Raw genomic sequence first — 16,395 nt, 5'->3', positions numbered from 1 at the left:
AGCTGGGGAAAGCTTCCAAAATTGGTGTTACATGCCAAGACTACCATAGAGTTGATTATAATTGCCATGTGGAGGCGAATTTTGGTAGATTGAACAACCATACGTCAAAACAGGGTTATAGCCAAGGAGTCAGCACGATATGCGCAAATTTCAAGCAAAACGCTTCTCAACAGCCTTCCAGTTAATCACCTCCCAGATAGCCTTGAAATACTCGGCCTTGCGGTTCTGGTATTGCAGGCTGCATGCGCGTTAGCCGAGGTCGGTCGAGAATCGCCGAGACACTTACTAGTAGGCGTGCTCCCAAGCATCGATACCGAGGAGGGGCTTGAACTGGCCGACAACGGGGTCCTGGTTCTGTAGCACCGGCATTGTTAGCTTACGGCTTCCGACGCCTTAGCAGGAGATAAACGTACCGCGTAGGTCTTGATGCCAACGCTGCCAGTCTGCTTGTCCTGCACCAACCAGGCCCATCCGCTGCCTTGGATACCGGCGAGCGCAGTGTTCATCTGGCCCTGGAAGTTCTCAAGGCTGCCGAAGCTTTCGTTGATAGCAGTAGCCAGAGCACCAGAAGGAGGCTCACCACCGCCGGCATTCTTGGGGGCCAGGTTCTCCCAGAAGAGAGTGTGGTTAAGGTGGCCACCGCCATGGAAGTTGATCAGAGGCTTGAGGGCAATCTGAGCGGCAATGTTGTTGCTTGCCTGGGCCTCCTGGAGCTGTTCAATAGCGGTGTTGTAGCTGTTGACGTATGTCTGGTGGTGGTTCTTGTGGTGCAGCTCCATGATCTTGCCGGAGATTGAGGGCTCCAGAGCTCCGTAGTCATCTGATCATTGCAATCCATTAATCAACTATCCGCGCATAACCGTATGAGATACGAGGGGAGGACGTACAGGCCAGATCCGGCAGGGTAGCTTTGCCGCGGGTGAAAGTCAAGGGCGCAGCAGCGGAAGAGCTGGCGCGCAGTCCAGTGCGCAGAGAAGTGCGGATGAGAGAGGCCATGGTTACAGTGTAGGGTAATAATATTACAGTAAAGAGGAGAGAGTTCAATTAACGACGGCTTTGGAGTAAGAGAGAAGAGAGCTCGAGGAAGGGGAGCAAGACGTCATTTTATTTAGTTCAGCTCATGAGGATCCGTCATCGCCCGCTCGGAAGCGCGTTTTACCGCCCCGAACTTTTCTTGACAGCCAACCCATTATCAACCCTTCTCCTATCAAAGGCACACCGTCTCGCTCGAGAGTCTCATCATGGACTCTGCGGGCCACAAAAGGAAATATGGCGACGTGAGCTCCGATGACGATGACGCCGACTTCCCTCCCCGCGCCTCTTTTCGCTCATTCAACCGCGCCGCATCGCGCTCCGAATCTCCTCCGACCGCCGGTCTAGGTCTGGGTTCAGGTATGGCTCGTGGTGGCGGTCGAGGCGTGGGGATGGGGAGAGGTATGGGGATGGGGATGGGTATGGGCGAAGGGTCTAGGAAGAATAATGCGACAAAGTCATCCTCGAGTAATGGCCCCGGTGCCAGCTCCTTCGGTGCCCGCATGCTGGCAAAGATGGGTTATGTCCAAGGACAGGGTTTGGGTTCTAGCGGACAGGGTATCGTGACTCCCATCGAGGCGCAGGCTCGTCCACAGGGCATCGGTCTCGGCGCAGTTCGCGAGAAGACCAAACAGGCTCGTGCGGAGGAGAAGCGCGCCGCCACCATGCGCGGCGAATCGGTCGAAGAGAGCTCCGACGAAGAAATCAGGAGAAAGAAAAAACGACAGCAGAGGAAGGACAGAGGAGAAAGTGAAGGAGAAGCCCGCCCTATCGCAAGGAAGAAACCCCAGTTCCGCACCGCTCGCGAAATCGAGGCGGACATGGCTGGTCTGGAGGTCCCGAACGTCCTAAAGTCCCTGATCGATGCGACGGGCAAGGAACAGAGAGTCCTGACATCGACTGCCGGGCTCATGGCGCCGCTGGAGTTTGTGAATACCGGGCAGAGCGAGGCCCACAAGATCGCGCGCCGAGCACGCCAGGATTTGGAAGCGTTCGCGGATGAATGGAAAGGTCTGACGGAGAGGAAGAAGTTCATCGAACAAGAGGAGTCGCAGATTGTGGATCAGCTTGATACGAATCAACGCCAAATCGACCAGCTAACAGCTCTCCTTGCAGCCTTTGGAGCTCTCGATGACATCCCTGAGGAGTTCAGCGCCACCCCGCAAGCGAAACTCGAACATGTAACGAACCGGTTAGAGTCGATCGAAATCCAATATCGGGCGGAGATTGATCAATATCGGCTCTGGGAGACAGCGGTTGCGGCCATCCATCCTATATTCCGCGAGGCCATGGAAGACTGGGAGCCCCTCAAAGATCCCACGTTCCTCGTCTCTAATTTACGACGTCTCCAGCCCCTGCTCTCTCGCGTACCGAGCGATGGTCAACCCACGCAACGCCAGTCGACGTCTCCTTACGAAACCATGATATACACCCTCTGGCTTCCTCGTGTGCGGTCTGCCCTTCTCAATGATTGGGAAGTGTTTGACTCGTCACCTGCCACGACACTCATCGTTTCGTGGAAGGAACTTCTCCCACCCTTTGTTCTCGCCAACGTCCTCGACCAACTGGTTGTCCCGAAACTCACTAACGGTCTTAAAGCCTGGAAACCTAGCAGGCGCTCTACTTCCTCTTCCTCTCAACAGAACTCCGCCGTGCCCTGGTGGCTTTTCACGTGGCTTCAATACCTGGACGAGCGGCACACGAACCCCAAACAAGCCACAGGTCTCCTCACTGACGCCAAGCGAAAATTCCGCAGCGTTCTTGATAAATGGGACCTTAGTGTCGGTCCGATCCGGGGTCTTGACATCTGGCGCGACGCCCTATCATCTGAATTTGATACTTGTCTCCGCAACCATCTCCTCCCCCGCCTCGCTGCCCACCTCCGCAACGACTTTGACGTCAATCCTCAAGAACAAGACCTCGCGCCGTTTGAGAACACTCTCAAATGGAAAGACTGGTTCCAACCCAACGTTCTTGGACTGCTCTTCGTGGCCGAATTTTTCCCTAAATTCCACCAGATCCTCTATATCTGGCTCACAAACGACCCTAATTACGAAGAGGTCGCAGAGTGGTTCACCTGGTGGCGCTCCCAATTTCCTCCAGATATCAATGACCTCACCATCATTGACGAGGAATGGAACAAAGCACTCCACTCTATGGACCTTGCGGCTCAACTGGGTGACCGCGCAGCCTCGGAACTACCCCCTCCCACTACAGCCACAGCCACATCATCAAAACCTACAACACCCTCACATCAGCAAAAGCCTACAACACAACAACCCTTATCTTCAGAACCCGCACCTCGAAAACCAAAGGTCGTCGAAGAAGTTGCATTCAAGGATATCCTCGAATCCTGGTGTGCGGAAGAAGGCCTCATAATGCTTCCACTCCGCGAGGCACACCCACAAAACGGTCAGCCCTTGTTCCGAATCACAGCCAGTGCAATCGGCAAAGGCGGCGTCGTTGCCTTTATACAAGGAGATGTGGTTTGGGTCCAGAACAAGAAAGCGAAAGATGTTTGGGAGCCGATGGGCTTGGAAGAGCGGTTGGTGGAACGTGCCGAGGGGAAATGAGGTGGAATGGATATCAACGATATCAACGAACAACACTGATTTCCGTACTGAATTTGATACTACCAGGATATACTAGATACGATATGATACACATGATACCTGGGGATAAACAGATTATCCCGATGATCGCCAGTCCTCACCAAAAGTTCGTCTTTTGAATTTTACATTCTCGTAGATTCTTCAATCGGCCATGTGAACGTATGTCCACGGGTCTGGTCGAGAGACCGCTTACTGCTACGCACATTATATTGAGTCATCGACCTTTAATGATCTTTCTCTGACTTGGAGATGTTTTGGATGATTGAGAGTGTCGCTAATTACTGAGAATGCTCTATATGCTTGCTATATACACAGATACAGTACCAAATCACTCATGCAACCAGTCGACCGCCACAAACATATTCTGATGGAATCTGTCCGAATCGGCCTTCAAAAACTTCGACGGATAGGACCAGAAGTAATGCGGAAATCCCTCGTACGCATCATACTTCAAAGGCACGCCCACTTCCTGCAATGCATCCCTCATCAGCCTCGCATCATCCCGGAGTGTATCGGCGCCACACTCGACAATATAGACCTTCTTCAGTTCCCGAATCCGAGGATGCAGTAACACTGAGAAATAAACATCGTCCGCCGGGGGGCCATAGCTATCGAGGAAACACTTCATCGCAGCGAGCGTGTTCACTGTCGCAACGGCGTTCTCCTCATACGAAGTAAACTTGTCCCGCTTATCCGCGGGGACCGCGTCAGGATGCACGACACATGGAACCAGCGCGAGCACACCCTTGAACTTTTCGCCCATCCCAGCATCGAGGAGCCTCAGCGCGACGCCAAAGGCCAGGTTCGCGCCGGCAGATCCACCCATAAGCACAGCGGACGATGTCGATGCCGAGAAATGCTCCAGCGCCCACAGGGTCGCATACAGACAGTCTTCAAGCGCAACGGGGAACCTGTGTTTGGGCGCGAGTCTGTATCCGATACTCACAACGGTCTTCTTCGTCGCCGCGCAGATTCCGCGCACGGCAGCGTCTTCGTGGTGGACGCTGCCCATGACCCAACCGCCGCCGTGCATGAAGATCGTGAGGTCGGTGCTTGTTAGATCCGGAGGTGTATATATCCGCACCCAGACGCCGTCCTTTAGTGTGATATCCTCGGTTTGAATGCTAGAGTCAGGTTCGGGGAAGGTGTATTTTGCGAGGAGCTTTTGGATATTGGCGTTGGAGTCTCCGTATAAGGCATCGACTGTTGTGCCGGGCATCAAGAGCGGATCGCCGAGCTCATTGATGAACTGGATAGCAGGTTAGTACTGATTCTCCAGAACTCAATGTGTTGTTATTTGGGAGTGAGTAAGTGGTTACCTCTCGCCATGCAGGCGCGGGTACTGGTCCTGATAACGATCCCATGGTCATTCGAGTAGTTTTCAATGATGAAGCTTGAGATGTGATGTCTCATTATTGTGCGGCATATCCAGCAGTTCTTATAGATAACGACATAGGACGCAATTTCAACCCTTGTTGTATACAGCCTCATACATCTCCCTAAAAGTGGAGCTCCCGGCGCAAGAGACATAATGAATCATGATTGTGCTGGACAAAATCGGTCAAGCTACTGCTAAGCACCAGTGAAGAGGTTGATCTCGACTGCTCATCATGAGTCATGTTGACGCTGGGTTCTAGATCCATCAAAGTGCTTCTTGGAGTGCTTGCTATATGTTGTATGCACATGCACAGCCTCCGCGAAGTGCTAGGGTCGAAAAACAAAAAGATACCTCCCCGACTGGGAGTCGAACCCAGGTCTCCCGCGCTTGTGATCACATATGAAATCTGACAAGCGGAAATCATGACCGTTAGACCATCGAGGAATTATTAAATCAGAGCTTTAAATTAATGCACTATTAACGGCCTTGCTTTATTACACTTAAAGGCATTGCCTCTCAATAACAACCACGATCATTCCTTCCTATTCAGCCGCAACAGCGCCTCTATCCCGTGACAAGCCTCTCCCTGACACTTATACAAACTGTGCAAGAGCAATGCTCCGCTTAATAAGGTACTCTATCCGAGTGACTGCGCGCCCACGCATTAGTGCCGCTAAACGCAGGAACCCATTGGCACAGGGACACCATGGACATCAGTAGCCTCGGCAGACAACATGCAACTCCCACTGGGTAGTCTTTAGCGATTGGCCTGGTAGTCTTTTTGCTTCTCCTACCTCTCCTAATCAGGCATCCGTGCGCCATCCTCGATTGAATCTTGCCAGAAGGATGCCCAATCATTGTCCGGAATGTGTGGGTGTCAGCGAGGCGCCTTTTCGTCACTGGCCTCAGCCTTGCCGGCGAAAATAATAAGAAGGTCGTGATCGTCCAAGGACTGAACCCTCCTTCAGCCTTCTTCCAGAAGGCTGTTAGACCATCCGCCATTTTAAATTCAGAGCGAATATCTCTAGCATGGCGGAAATTGTCGGTACAATCTCCCTTCGCTGTCACCGAAGCTGTTACAAAGTTGTCCTCGACAATCTCAGAGAAGTATTTCTTTTCGCTTCCACGGTCCGACTCAGAATTTTTCGGTCGTCCAAAGGAGCTTCAACGTATGCAAAGGTTTCTCATTCCATCAGACGACACGCAAGAGTCAGAAGAGCTCCCCGATACTGATTATGTCCCGGACGATGGCGATAAACACGAGGACCACACGTCTACGAGTATGTCCAGATGGAAGAACCGACCACTCGTCCTATTGGGGCTTGGAGGCGTAGGGAAAACGGAGCTAGCCACAGAGTATGCACATCGCCACAAGGGCTACTACGAGACGATTTTATGGATCAATTGCAGAACACGATTGGTGTTTCAAGAAAGAATCAAACACATTTCGCGAGCACTGGGTCCGGAGAGCTTATCTCGTGATTCCTGGGATCTTTCCTGGATGTATCTTTCATTCTGGCTTCAAGCAAGAAGTAAGTTGAACTCTCCGGCTCGAACAGTTCTGACGTCTTTAGAGCGTCCGTGGCTTATCGTTCTCGACGATGTGGAAGATGGTACCGTCTTACAGGACGTACAGCTACCTCGAAATCATCGAGGCTCCATAATCATTACCACCCGGAGTCGACTCGCAGCGGAAGTTGGGATCGAGCTACCCGTCGAGCCTTTGACCCCATCAGACGGGGCAGAACTTCTCCTAAGTCTTATCGGTCAAAAGGAATATGACAGAATTGACAGAACGGCAGCACTCAATCTCAGCGAGCTTCTGGGTGGTCTTCCACTGGCTCTTTCGCAAGTAGCTCGGAACATACGGGGGACCTCGACTAGTCTGACTATGTGCCTGGCAGATTTTCGGGCAGTGCCCAATCTTTCGAGAACGCACGGCAAATATGATCTTACGCTTTCATCAACGTATTTGCTGTCTTTTAAACGCTTGAGTCCAGGTTCCTTCCGATTGATGGGTGTGCTCAGTGTCTTAGATCCTGACAAAATTCCCCATGTTCTGTTATCCGAGTACGCAGTATCAGTGTAAGAGCAAACAAAGTACATACGTTGTCAACAGCACTAATCAAGTTACTAAAGGCCAATGAGGGAGCTTGTTTAATACTCTCTTGTCGGAGATCTCTCGACCGAATCTAATGCATTCTATGTGCATCGGTTGGTTCGGTCTGCGTTTCTAGAGCATTTGAGCGACAAAGAACACTCGGACGCACTTGATACAGCGTCAAAATTAATCCTTCGGGCGTCGAGGCTAATATTGCCGTTAAACGCTCATGACTCGATACTTACTCCACATATTCTGTCGCTCTTGCAGGCAAATGCAGCCAATCGTCTACCTAATTTCAGGAAACTGGAAGAGTTGGCGCAACGTTTCTCAGAGCAAGACAATGACTCCAGTATCGATCCGTCCAAGGGACTATTGAAACGGGCACTTACAGAGTAAGGCCAATCTCTGGTCACACCTCCAGGCCAGTCAAGTTAATATGCTGAAAGATCTAGTGAGCAAGGCTTCATGACCAGCGATGAAACCGCATCAGTATTCTCAACAGATCATAGCATCTCATCTATGACAAGCACGTCTGCTGTGGATAGTATGGATGGCATAACACGGATGGTGACTATCTTCCGGGAAGATGAACCCCTGATGAACATCGCCTCCAGTGCAAAGCAAACGACTTTTTCGAGCACTTTTGAACGAGACTTTGCGGACCTTCTTGCGATCTTTTCGGAGCAGTTATGGAGAGAGGCCACCCAGCGAATCGAGTATGAGACTGCGGTATGGATTGGAAAGGCGCGTTTTCGAATTTCCGCCGCTTTTTGTAGGGCGTTGGAGCACAAAGAAAGATTAGAGCTTCCTCAACAGAATCCCTTGCCTGAGGAAGCCAAGGTGCGGCATTATCTTCAGGGCATTGATGACAGCGACGATGGGGAGGAGAATAAAGATGTGAGCCTTACTAATCAAGAAGTCCCCAGCTTCGACGACGAGATATCGCAGTTTACTCCCAGCCATGTGTTTCATCTGCAGCAAAGCCTTGAGCTCTTTATCACCGAGTCGTTATCGTTTACAAGGCTGAAGAGTGATCTCCGCAGCCTTTATGACGAGAAAGTAGAACGGGCCGCGGCCTTGTCAACATGGTCCATATATAAGTCCCAACTGTAGGCTCTCTTGCAGCCGAGGAACTATGCTATGCTAACTCGCGTAGGGTCTCTGGCGTCATCAAGTCCGAGATCTCGCTCGTTACCAGGATGGAAACCCTGCGCTTTCCGGGTATATCCATTGCGGGTGGCCTAGAATTGGCTCTACTCAGAATAATGGCTATAATACTATCGATAAGTTATTCGATTCTCACTGGAGCCCTATGGTCGACAGCTCATATACAAGCCACTCAACGGAAGTGGGCATGTTATAGCACAGGCGCTGGCCGCATCTCCGCGAGATGGACATGTGTATGCATACAATCTCAACCTTTTCTAGTGCTCCGATAACCGATGGTTATAGGCTTGTGGTCAGATGATATTCGACGAATTCTTGGAGCTTAAGGAGGGCGCAGTTGAGGCGGCCATGAAAGAGCTTAGCTCGGTCACTCGAACGTCCAAAGGCCAGGCGGCAAATAATAAAGGTGGTCCCCGTTTGGATCCTCTGCGGGGCGCTACGCAAACAGCTAAAGATTGGGCCAATGCTTCATACACAACTTTGGATAATACTCTAACTAGTTGGCGAAGGACGAGGGCACAGCAAAATAACATGGTCAAGGCTAAGGCATCGAGTTCAAGGAACCTGTCTAGCAACCTTTCTCAACGGTTCCTCTTTCTTTGCATTTCTCAGTCGAGAGGATACACCAAGACAACAATGACCCCGGTTGACCTCGATTTAAATTCAGATGGGGAGCTGTTTCTAAAGCTTAAGTCAGAGTATCTCAAGCTGGTTGGTCCATTCAGGCGTTACCTATCTCTACGGAGTCTAAAGGATATCAGGTTTGTTTAGGTAAGTTGTAATGCCGGCGCGCTGCTTCCGCCCCCTCTCCTCAACTTAGGTCTACGCAAACACATTATGAACATGAGCCAACTCCATCTCCAATTAGTTCAACATTACCCGGCACCAACTCATCGATATCCTTGCGCACTCCCGTGCTATCGATGACGCAGAGAAACGACAGAGCCTGCCACCGCATAACCACCCCGACTACTCTTGCTCGCCTACTTCCATAACCATGATACCACCAGTTGGTCACGACAGCCTGCGTCATTGCTACGAGTGTCCCAACGACTTCCGTGGCAGTGATCACAGTCTAACTCGCTTCCCCGGGCATCTTAAGAGTATGGTCACGATGCTGAACGGTGCTGATGAGAATAAAGCCTGGGGCGTCCAGCTTCTTGATGGGAGAGACTATGCGTTCCTTTGGGTTATTGGGCTTATGGTGTCCCTTGCTTCGCTTGCCTTTGGGATCTCGTGGGCTGTGATTCGAGATGATATTTCTGGTGGGTTCACAGTTGCTGGCTATACTGCTACCACTCTTGCGTGGCTTTTTGGGACGCTTCAGTATATGCTGTAGCTTCTATGTGGGTTAGTTTATTTGTGGATATAGGCCGTATAGCGATTGGGGTCGTTGCTGGATACTCGGAGTGTGGCCATATATACTTCTTACCATCTATCACGTTTATATAGTACAGAGGAATGATTTAAGTAAATCCTGTCTGACCTTTGCTGTCACACTACGGACTCCTCAAGTTTGTATCCCTTATATAACGCGAGAACGCGGACTTGAATTCCCACGTCGCATTCTGGATGCCGCAAATGTTGTCCCAAGCCCTAAAAGTGGTTGAATGCATTCTTGGGTCTAATCTTTTGCGCTGCATTATAATGCTTTAATTTAAGCTACTAGTTCAGCAATTCCTCGATGGTCTAACGGTCATGATTTCCGCTTGTCAAATCCAACTGATTTACAAGCGCGGGAGACCTGGGTTCGACTCCCAGTCGGGGAGACGTCTTTTTGCTTTTTATACCACCCGACGCAAATTAAGACACATTGCATTGTGATTGCCTTTCCTTCTTCTTTAGATGAGATATCATGCATGTAGTGGGCGTCGCTGCTACGTATAGTAATCTGTAGAATATCAGGTATACTTACACCATATAGATCAGAACGAAACATGAAACTGGCTGCGTTCAATCAATAAACTGATCCGACCCTCGTTATATACTGTAGAACCTGCAAACTTTTTTTCTCTAATTCCCTTCTATCAAACAGGATATTACTCCAGTGCATTATACTATCCCATCCAAAACTCGAGTCTACTCCATCTCAATAGTACCAGGGGGCTTGCTAGTATAATCATAGCAAACCCTGCACACACCAGGAACCTCGTTGACGATCCGCGTTGATACCTTGGACAGGAAGTCGTATGCGAAGGGGTAAGGGGTAGCGGTCATGAAGTCCTTTGTGGAGATGGCGCGGAGGAGGATGATATTTGCGTACACGCGCTTGTCGCCCATGACGCCGACGGCGCGGGAGGGGTCGAGGGCTGCGTAGGCCTGGCCGATGTCGTCGTAGAGACCGGCTTCGCGGATCATGGAGATGAAGATGTCGTCGGCTCTGCGGGCCATTTCGACCTTCTCTTTGGTGACTTCGCCGAGGACGCGGATGGCGAGACCGGGGCCTATAACAGTTAGTCGAGCCTAGGTATAGAAAGGGTTTGGGAAGCCTACCGGGAAAGGGGTGGCGGCCGACCAGCTCGGGGGAGATGCCGAGTTGACGGCCCAGCTCACGGACTTCGTCCTTGAAGAGTTCCCGGAGGGGTTCGATGAGCTTGAGGCCGTGGCCGCGCATCAGGCGCTCTGCGATACCGCCGACGTTGTGGTGGGTCTTGATAGTTTGCGAAGGACCCTTGAATGAGATACTCTCAATGACATCTGCACGTCTGTTAGCATGCGTGAAGGGGGGGAAAATACAGTTCCTTTCACATACCAGGGTAAAGAGTGCCCTGAAGGAACCATTCGACCTTTCCAGAACTCTTAGCCTCAATCTTCTTGGCCTCGTCCTCAAAGACGTCGATGAATTTTCCTCCGATAAACTTGCGCTTCTTCTCAGGGTCATGCTCGCCCTTCAGGCCAGCAAGGAACTCGTCACCGGCATCAACAACAGTCAGGTTGATTCCGAGCTGCTTTTCAAGAACATCCTGAACCTTCTCACACTCGTTGAGACGCATGCAGCCGTTGTCCACAAGAACAGCGTGGAATCGGTCTCCGATGGCCTCGGTCATCAGCTTAGCGGCAACAGTGGAATCTACACCACCGCTGACAGCACCAAGCACCTGACCATCGGGGCCGACGAGAGAACGGATTCGAGCAATCTCTTGCCCGATGAACTCTGCCATGGTCCACTTCTGTTCAGCACCGCAAATACCGACAGCAAAGTTCCTGAGGAGTTGACCGCCCTGAGGAGTGTCTAGATGATGTTAGTGCTCGCACCACCACTAGAGGAGAAAAATGAAAGACCCACGAGTAACCTCGGGATGGAATTGAATTCCATAGATGGGGTCCGACTTGTGCGCAATAGCCGCATACTCCGAGTTCTTGGTGGTTCCAATGGTGTGGAATCCCTCGGGCAGGTTACGGAGCTTGTCACCGTGGGACATCCAAACAGTCATATCACCCTCAAGACCCTCAAACAGCTTATCAACATGGCCACCGAACTTGGTAGCCTTCAAATCCGCATGACCGTATTCCCTCGCTGTTCCCGCAACAACGTTGTCCGCGTGCAGACGGTGTGCGAGCTCCTGCAGGCCGTAGCAGATACCCAGGATGGGGACACCGAGGTCGAAGAAGGCGGGGTCGGCGTGAGGGGCGCCGTCCTCGTAGACGGAGTAAGGGCCGCCGGAGAGGATGATACCCTTGGGCTTCCAGCCGAGATCGGCGAGCTTCTGGGTGCAGGGAAGCATCTCGGAGTAGACATTGATTTCTCGCAAGCGACGGGTGATGAGGTGGGTGCTAGTAGAGCATATATTAGACAACAGTTGCTAATGCGGCCTGAGATAGAAGCGCCGTAGAACAGCCTGAGCAGTAACGGCACAGTCATTCTGGGATTGACCTACTATTGGGAACCGAAGTCCAACACGAGAATCGTGTCGAACGAATTGTGAGGAATTGTGTCGGTAGCCATGGTGATCGTTTGACGAATGGTCGAAGACACCAGATGAGTTATAAAAACTGGAAAAAAAGACCTGCCCCAAAAACCGAGAGACCAAGTCCTGACTCAACTGATAAGAAGTTGGCGGGGGGAAGAAAAAAAAGATGAGAACCAATTCTGCCGCTTCATCTGCGCCATTTGAGTGGCAGATTACTCACCGCCCATGGGGAATTGAGTGAGGGGCTCAGATCTTATCTCCGGTGACAATCCACTATTCCCGAAGAGGCAGTCATAGTTCGACTGAGCTGCTCCTGTCGATATGACCTCTGCTCAAGGGGCCCCATTACTGGAAGCCAGGAGACTCCAATATTTGTGATTTTTAGGCGCTCTTTTCATGTACGCAAATGCCCTATCCTTATCAAGTACTTCGCAAAACGCCCGCCTAAGCAGCTTCTTGGCTGTGAAGGTCAGCTTAGAAAAGACTGCCACCTGCACATTTTGTAGTAGCAGGTGCAGGTACTCAAGGGGCCCGGTCCAGAGTATAACCAATCTGCCCAGTAACTCCAGTATAGACATTTGGTAAGCTTTACGGCCACCCCTCGGCACGAGAAGTGATACGGTTATACAACGCATCAACCTCACCCGGCGAAATCTTCAATCCAGCTGCCTTTCGTAGAAGCAAATCTACCACCAAGTTCCAACCGTGTTGCTCAGCAAGTTGCACCGCCGTTACTCCCCTCCTGTTCTTTGCTTCCGGGTCAGCACCCCCTACAAGCAAACGGGACACTGTTCGAATATCGCCAGATGAAACTGCATAATGCAACGATGTCATACCAGAGTCATCGAGTACATTAGGGTCTGCCCCTAGCTCGAGCAATAACTGCACACCATGTACCGAAGTTGCAAAGGTCTGGTCAGATAGGAGCTCATTGAAAATAGGCCGCTGCTTGAAAAACTGGTTAGGGCTCACGCCATGTTCGGAGAGCTGCTTAATTACATCGCGCATTGCAGCCAGAAGCTCATCCGTAGGAGTCCAACACTGACTGATAAATGAAGATTCTCCAAAGAGACAGGCAGACAGTGGACTATCTTCAAGCTTGTCTGCGTGGGGAGTCGCGCCGGCTTCGAGGAGCATGCGTACTAGCTTGGGGTCTTGGTTCTCGGCAGCGTAGTATAGAGCCGTCCGGCCATCGTTGTCTGCTGCGTTGACGTCGACACCTAAATCTAGTAAAAGCTGGCTAACACCTTCGTCGTCGCAGATGATTGCATTGTGAAGTAATGTTTTCCCGGTGTCGTTGACTGCATTGAGGTCGAAGTTGCCATCGCCGAGCATAGCCATAATCATAGCCTCGTTAGGTTTGCGTCCAAGTTCAAACATGTACGTCACCGGGTTAACCGCGTCGCGATACTCGCCATCATCACCACGAATTTTGTTGAGCACGAGTTGCAAGAATTCTGTATTCGACCCATCACACCCCTTAATTGCAGACTCCCAGAGGGAGGCAGTTTTTGGATTATCCAATACCGGAATGTATCCCGCGTCGAGTACTAGACGAAAGGTCTCCGACCCGCCGATGGCAGCGAAATGCAGACAGGTCCAATAAGGTCTAAAGGTGGTGTTAGTAGCTGACCATGGGTGTAGCCAATTTGAAATGCTGCGGATATCTGCTCCTCTGTCCAAAAGCCACTGGGCAGCCGCTGAATTACCTCGGCCCAATGCAAGATGAAGGGGCGTCGGTAGGTGGCCACCTACTGGCGATTCTAAGATAGCCCCGTTCGAAAGAAGAAGGTCCATCACATCCAAGTGGCCCCCATAGGCAGCATGGCGGAGCGGTGGCCACTTATCATGTGTCCCAAACGGCCCAGGCTTGTTAACGTCTGCTCCATGCCGTATTGCTTTTGCCACTAATACTTTATCACCTTTAGCAGCTGCTGCACAAATCAAGTGTCCTAAGCACTCGCTATCGTTGAAATCAGCAAACCCGCATTTCATCAAGAAATTGATAACATCGAGGTTCTGGCTCATCATTGCCAAGTCAACTGGTGTTCTCCCCGCGTTGTTTCTGCGTTTAAGATCTCCTCCAGCTTGAAGCAAGAGTCGAATCATACCCAGACAATCGTGGGTTCTGCAGTACTTCACAGCTATATGTAGCGCTGTGTTTCTTTGTGCGTCCGCAACGTTCACATCGGCTCCTTGAGCCAAAAGCGTCTTCACGGCCCAAGGCCAATCTGCCTCGACAGCCTGCCTTAAAGGTGTCATGTGTCTCATCGAGTCATGCATGTTGACGTCAAATCCATGATCCAACAACATAGACACCAGAGCCTCAGACCTGGCATTTATCGCAAGCTGTAAGAGAGGCATATCCGAGGCCAGGGAGAATAGCTCTGAGGACGCAGGGTTTTCTTTCTTAAGAAGGTCACTCACGATCACCTCATTCCCGCTGTGCACTGCTTGTTTCAGAGCTTCAACTTTATCCTCGAGAGTGGCACCATGCCCAAGAAGGTGTCTCACTGTATCAACGTCGCCAAGTTCCGCCGCAAGCTGCAAAGCGGATGGATCATCTAGACCAGGTAATATGGTTTTCCGCAGATTTCTATAATTCGCCTCGTTGCAATATTCAAGACCCTTGGCCAATAGATAGGCTACGATAGAACTGTGGCCACTTTTCGCAGCAAGTCTCAGTGCCTCGTGCCCTGTGAGGTTCGAAAACTCAGACTCAAAGTTGGATTCGTTGGCAAGGTTTTGTAGAACAGCTAAGCGGCCAAGGAGTGCTGACTCAAGGAATATTTCTTTTTTGATTGCATTTGAAACAGATATAGCCTTCCAGAGTTCTGAGTTCAGACGATGGTGCAAGACTTTGCATGTTCGAACCAGGTGGTTGATGTGTCGTGGGTACAAACTTTTGCATATGTAGAGGTGAATATCTTCAGGAAGTTCGATAAAGGAGGTCATGGTTTTGGCGGGTCCGATATGTTCTCTGCGACAAGTCAACATCGCTGTTTTGACGTCGGAGCTTGAGACTGCTCGTATTCGTTTATGGGCGCCTAATTACTGTAACCTAACAAGGTTAGCCAGAGCGCCTATACTCTTGTCCTCACCTTGGTCCAGCTTCGGACTCCGATCTAGTTTCCTTCAAGGGAATTTCGACCGAAAGTTAGATTGACCTCGTATTTATCCTGGAGGCGACTCAGGCGCTAAAGCAGAGACGGAAACGCAGAAGCGGGGTACAGGATAAAAACATCACAAGTCTGCCAATTTGTTATCATCTAGTTTGAATCACAACTTGCTTCAACATACCAAAGCGCCTGATCCCGCCTGCTCATCAGCATGATAACACCTAGCTCCATTATCCATCACATTCCCTATGACCCCACCAACACTGAGATTGTGTCCACACGCCCGAAAAAGCGTATCGAGATTGTCGAGCCGGATCCCACATGGCCGGCCGCATTCGCGCGTATCGAAGCACGCATCAAGGCCGCTTTGCCTCAAGACGGCCTCTACGTTCAACATGTTGGAAGCACCAGTGTCCCTGGCCTCCCCGCGAAAGCCGTAATTGACATCGACGTGGTCGTTCCCGACCCTACAGCTGAAGAAGACTACGTTCCTGCGCTCGAGAGTGCAGGGTTTCAATTCCTTTTCCGAGAGCGCAAATGGCACGAGCATCGCTTTTTTCACTTCGAGGAGCCTTACGCTAATATCCATGTTTTCGGTCCCGATAGTCCGGAAGTTGTGAGGCACAGACTCTTTCGAGATTGGCTCAGGGATCCAAAGAATGAGGGGGATAAGGAATTGTACGCGGAAGTCAAGAGGCAGGCGGCGAGAGCAAGTCGGGAGGCAGATGAGACAGTGATGGAGTATAATGATCGAAAGGAGCCGGTCATCAGGGAGATACTAAAGAGGGTATATGAGGCTCACGGTCTCCTGGGGGACAGTAAAAGCGGACCATGAACGGCCTATCGAGAGTCTTTCCCATGTGCCAGCGGCTTGTCAAAAGTGAAGTGTACACAGTAATACCGTCGGACAAATGCATCGCTCTTTGCTTGGACAGGAGGCTCCTTCATTCGAACCAGAGTACCATGCAGAGAGTCAAGAATCAGGTGATTAGTGCCAAGATAGGGCTTACGCTTGTCAGTTTATTGACTCTTCACCATTGGGTACCTCTGTCGAGCTTGGGAAAGCAGTGGA

General features: G+C 51.0%; 10 protein-coding genes and 2 non-coding genes across 12 annotated transcripts; 6 read left to right on the top strand and 6 right to left on the bottom strand.

The window, feature by feature from the left end:
* Positions 1–11: 11 nt before the first annotated feature.
* On the bottom strand, positions 12–1,088 carry sod2 (superoxide dismutase sodB). The gene is made up of 4 exons (XM_071041471.1): positions 888–1,088; positions 414–820; positions 287–354; positions 12–238 (listed from the first exon to the last, which is right to left on the bottom strand). Exons 1-4 carry the CDS (start codon positions 994–996, stop codon positions 151–153), a joined length of 672 nt encoding a protein of 223 aa, XP_070894678.1. The 5' UTR covers positions 997–1,088; the 3' UTR covers positions 12–150.
* A 361-nt stretch (positions 1,089–1,449) lies between these two features.
* Positions 1,450–3,709, top strand: BJX68DRAFT_245261 (putative G-patch domain protein (TFIP11)). The gene has a single exon (XM_071041470.1). It carries the CDS (start codon positions 1,455–1,457, stop codon positions 3,603–3,605), a length of 2,151 nt encoding a protein of 716 aa, XP_070894677.1. The 5' UTR covers positions 1,450–1,454; the 3' UTR covers positions 3,606–3,709.
* Positions 3,710–3,969: 260 nt separating this feature from the next.
* BJX68DRAFT_170299 (alpha/beta hydrolase) lies at positions 3,970–5,292 on the bottom strand (the record flags this gene model as incomplete). The annotated part of the gene is made up of 2 exons (XM_071037045.1): positions 4,964–5,292; positions 3,970–4,893 (listed from the first exon to the last, which is right to left on the bottom strand). The coding sequence occupies exons 1-2, from the start codon at positions 5,012–5,014 to the stop codon at positions 3,973–3,975; spliced, it is 972 nt and encodes a 323-aa protein (XP_070894676.1). The 5' UTR covers positions 5,015–5,292.
* An 81-nt stretch (positions 5,293–5,373) lies between these two features.
* On the bottom strand, positions 5,374–5,466 carry BJX68DRAFT_t145. Its single transcript has one exon. It is a non-coding gene; the product is annotated as a tRNA-Asp (tRNA).
* A 105-nt stretch (positions 5,467–5,571) lies between these two features.
* On the bottom strand, positions 5,572–6,554 carry BJX68DRAFT_245257 (uncharacterized protein). Its single transcript, XM_071041469.1, has 2 exons — positions 6,267–6,554; positions 5,572–6,191 (listed from the first exon to the last, which is right to left on the bottom strand). The coding sequence occupies exon 2, from the start codon at positions 6,022–6,024 to the stop codon at positions 5,647–5,649; it is 378 nt and encodes a 125-aa protein (XP_070894675.1). The 5' UTR covers positions 6,025–6,191; positions 6,267–6,554; the 3' UTR covers positions 5,572–5,646.
* BJX68DRAFT_170247 (P-loop containing nucleoside triphosphate hydrolase protein) lies at positions 5,969–7,358 on the top strand. Its single transcript, XM_071037042.1, has 3 exons — positions 5,969–6,554; positions 6,597–7,107; positions 7,162–7,358. The coding sequence occupies exons 1-3, from the start codon at positions 6,194–6,196 to the stop codon at positions 7,181–7,183; spliced, it is 894 nt and encodes a 297-aa protein (XP_070894674.1). The 5' UTR covers positions 5,969–6,193; the 3' UTR covers positions 7,184–7,358.
* An 854-nt stretch (positions 7,359–8,212) lies between these two features.
* BJX68DRAFT_170293 (uncharacterized protein) lies at positions 8,213–9,177 on the top strand. Its single transcript, XM_071037044.1, has 2 exons — positions 8,213–8,526; positions 8,579–9,177. Exons 1-2 carry the CDS (start codon positions 8,326–8,328, stop codon positions 9,062–9,064), a joined length of 687 nt encoding a protein of 228 aa, XP_070894673.1. The 5' UTR covers positions 8,213–8,325; the 3' UTR covers positions 9,065–9,177.
* On the top strand, positions 9,178–9,710 carry BJX68DRAFT_170284 (uncharacterized protein). The gene has a single exon (XM_071037043.1). It carries the CDS (start codon positions 9,291–9,293, stop codon positions 9,630–9,632), a length of 342 nt encoding a protein of 113 aa, XP_070894672.1. The 5' UTR covers positions 9,178–9,290; the 3' UTR covers positions 9,633–9,710.
* A 261-nt stretch (positions 9,711–9,971) lies between these two features.
* On the top strand, positions 9,972–10,062 carry BJX68DRAFT_t146. Its single transcript has one exon. It is a non-coding gene; the product is annotated as a tRNA-Asp (tRNA).
* Positions 10,063–10,372: 310 nt separating this feature from the next.
* gua1 (GMP synthase (glutamine-hydrolyzing)) lies at positions 10,373–12,239 on the bottom strand (the record flags this gene model as incomplete). Its single annotated transcript, XM_071043456.1, has 5 exons — positions 10,373–10,737; positions 10,787–10,990; positions 11,046–11,525; positions 11,580–12,067; positions 12,172–12,239. 5 exons carry the CDS (start codon positions 12,237–12,239, stop codon positions 10,373–10,375), a joined length of 1,605 nt encoding a protein of 534 aa, XP_070894671.1.
* A 348-nt stretch (positions 12,240–12,587) lies between these two features.
* On the bottom strand, positions 12,588–15,527 carry BJX68DRAFT_245251 (ankyrin repeat-containing domain protein). The gene is made up of 3 exons (XM_071041468.1): positions 15,505–15,527; positions 15,372–15,455; positions 12,588–15,258 (listed from the first exon to the last, which is right to left on the bottom strand). Exon 3 carries the CDS (start codon positions 15,199–15,201, stop codon positions 12,793–12,795), a length of 2,409 nt encoding a protein of 802 aa, XP_070894670.1. The 5' UTR covers positions 15,202–15,258; positions 15,372–15,455; positions 15,505–15,527; the 3' UTR covers positions 12,588–12,792.
* Positions 15,368–16,256, top strand: BJX68DRAFT_170193 (GrpB family protein). The gene has a single exon (XM_071037041.1). It carries the CDS (start codon positions 15,535–15,537, stop codon positions 16,156–16,158), a length of 624 nt encoding a protein of 207 aa, XP_070894669.1. The 5' UTR covers positions 15,368–15,534; the 3' UTR covers positions 16,159–16,256.
* The last annotated feature ends 139 nt before the right edge of the window (positions 16,257–16,395 follow it).

Source organism: Aspergillus pseudodeflectus (assembly GCF_044049435.1).
Source record: "Aspergillus pseudodeflectus strain CBS 756.74 chromosome Unknown BJX68scaffold_56, whole genome shotgun sequence".
In the NCBI taxonomy this organism is placed as follows: Eukaryota; Fungi; Ascomycota; class Eurotiomycetes; order Eurotiales; family Aspergillaceae; genus Aspergillus; species Aspergillus pseudodeflectus.
Note: the sequence above shows the minus strand (reverse complement) of the source record. Positions and strands in the feature narration are given on the sequence as shown.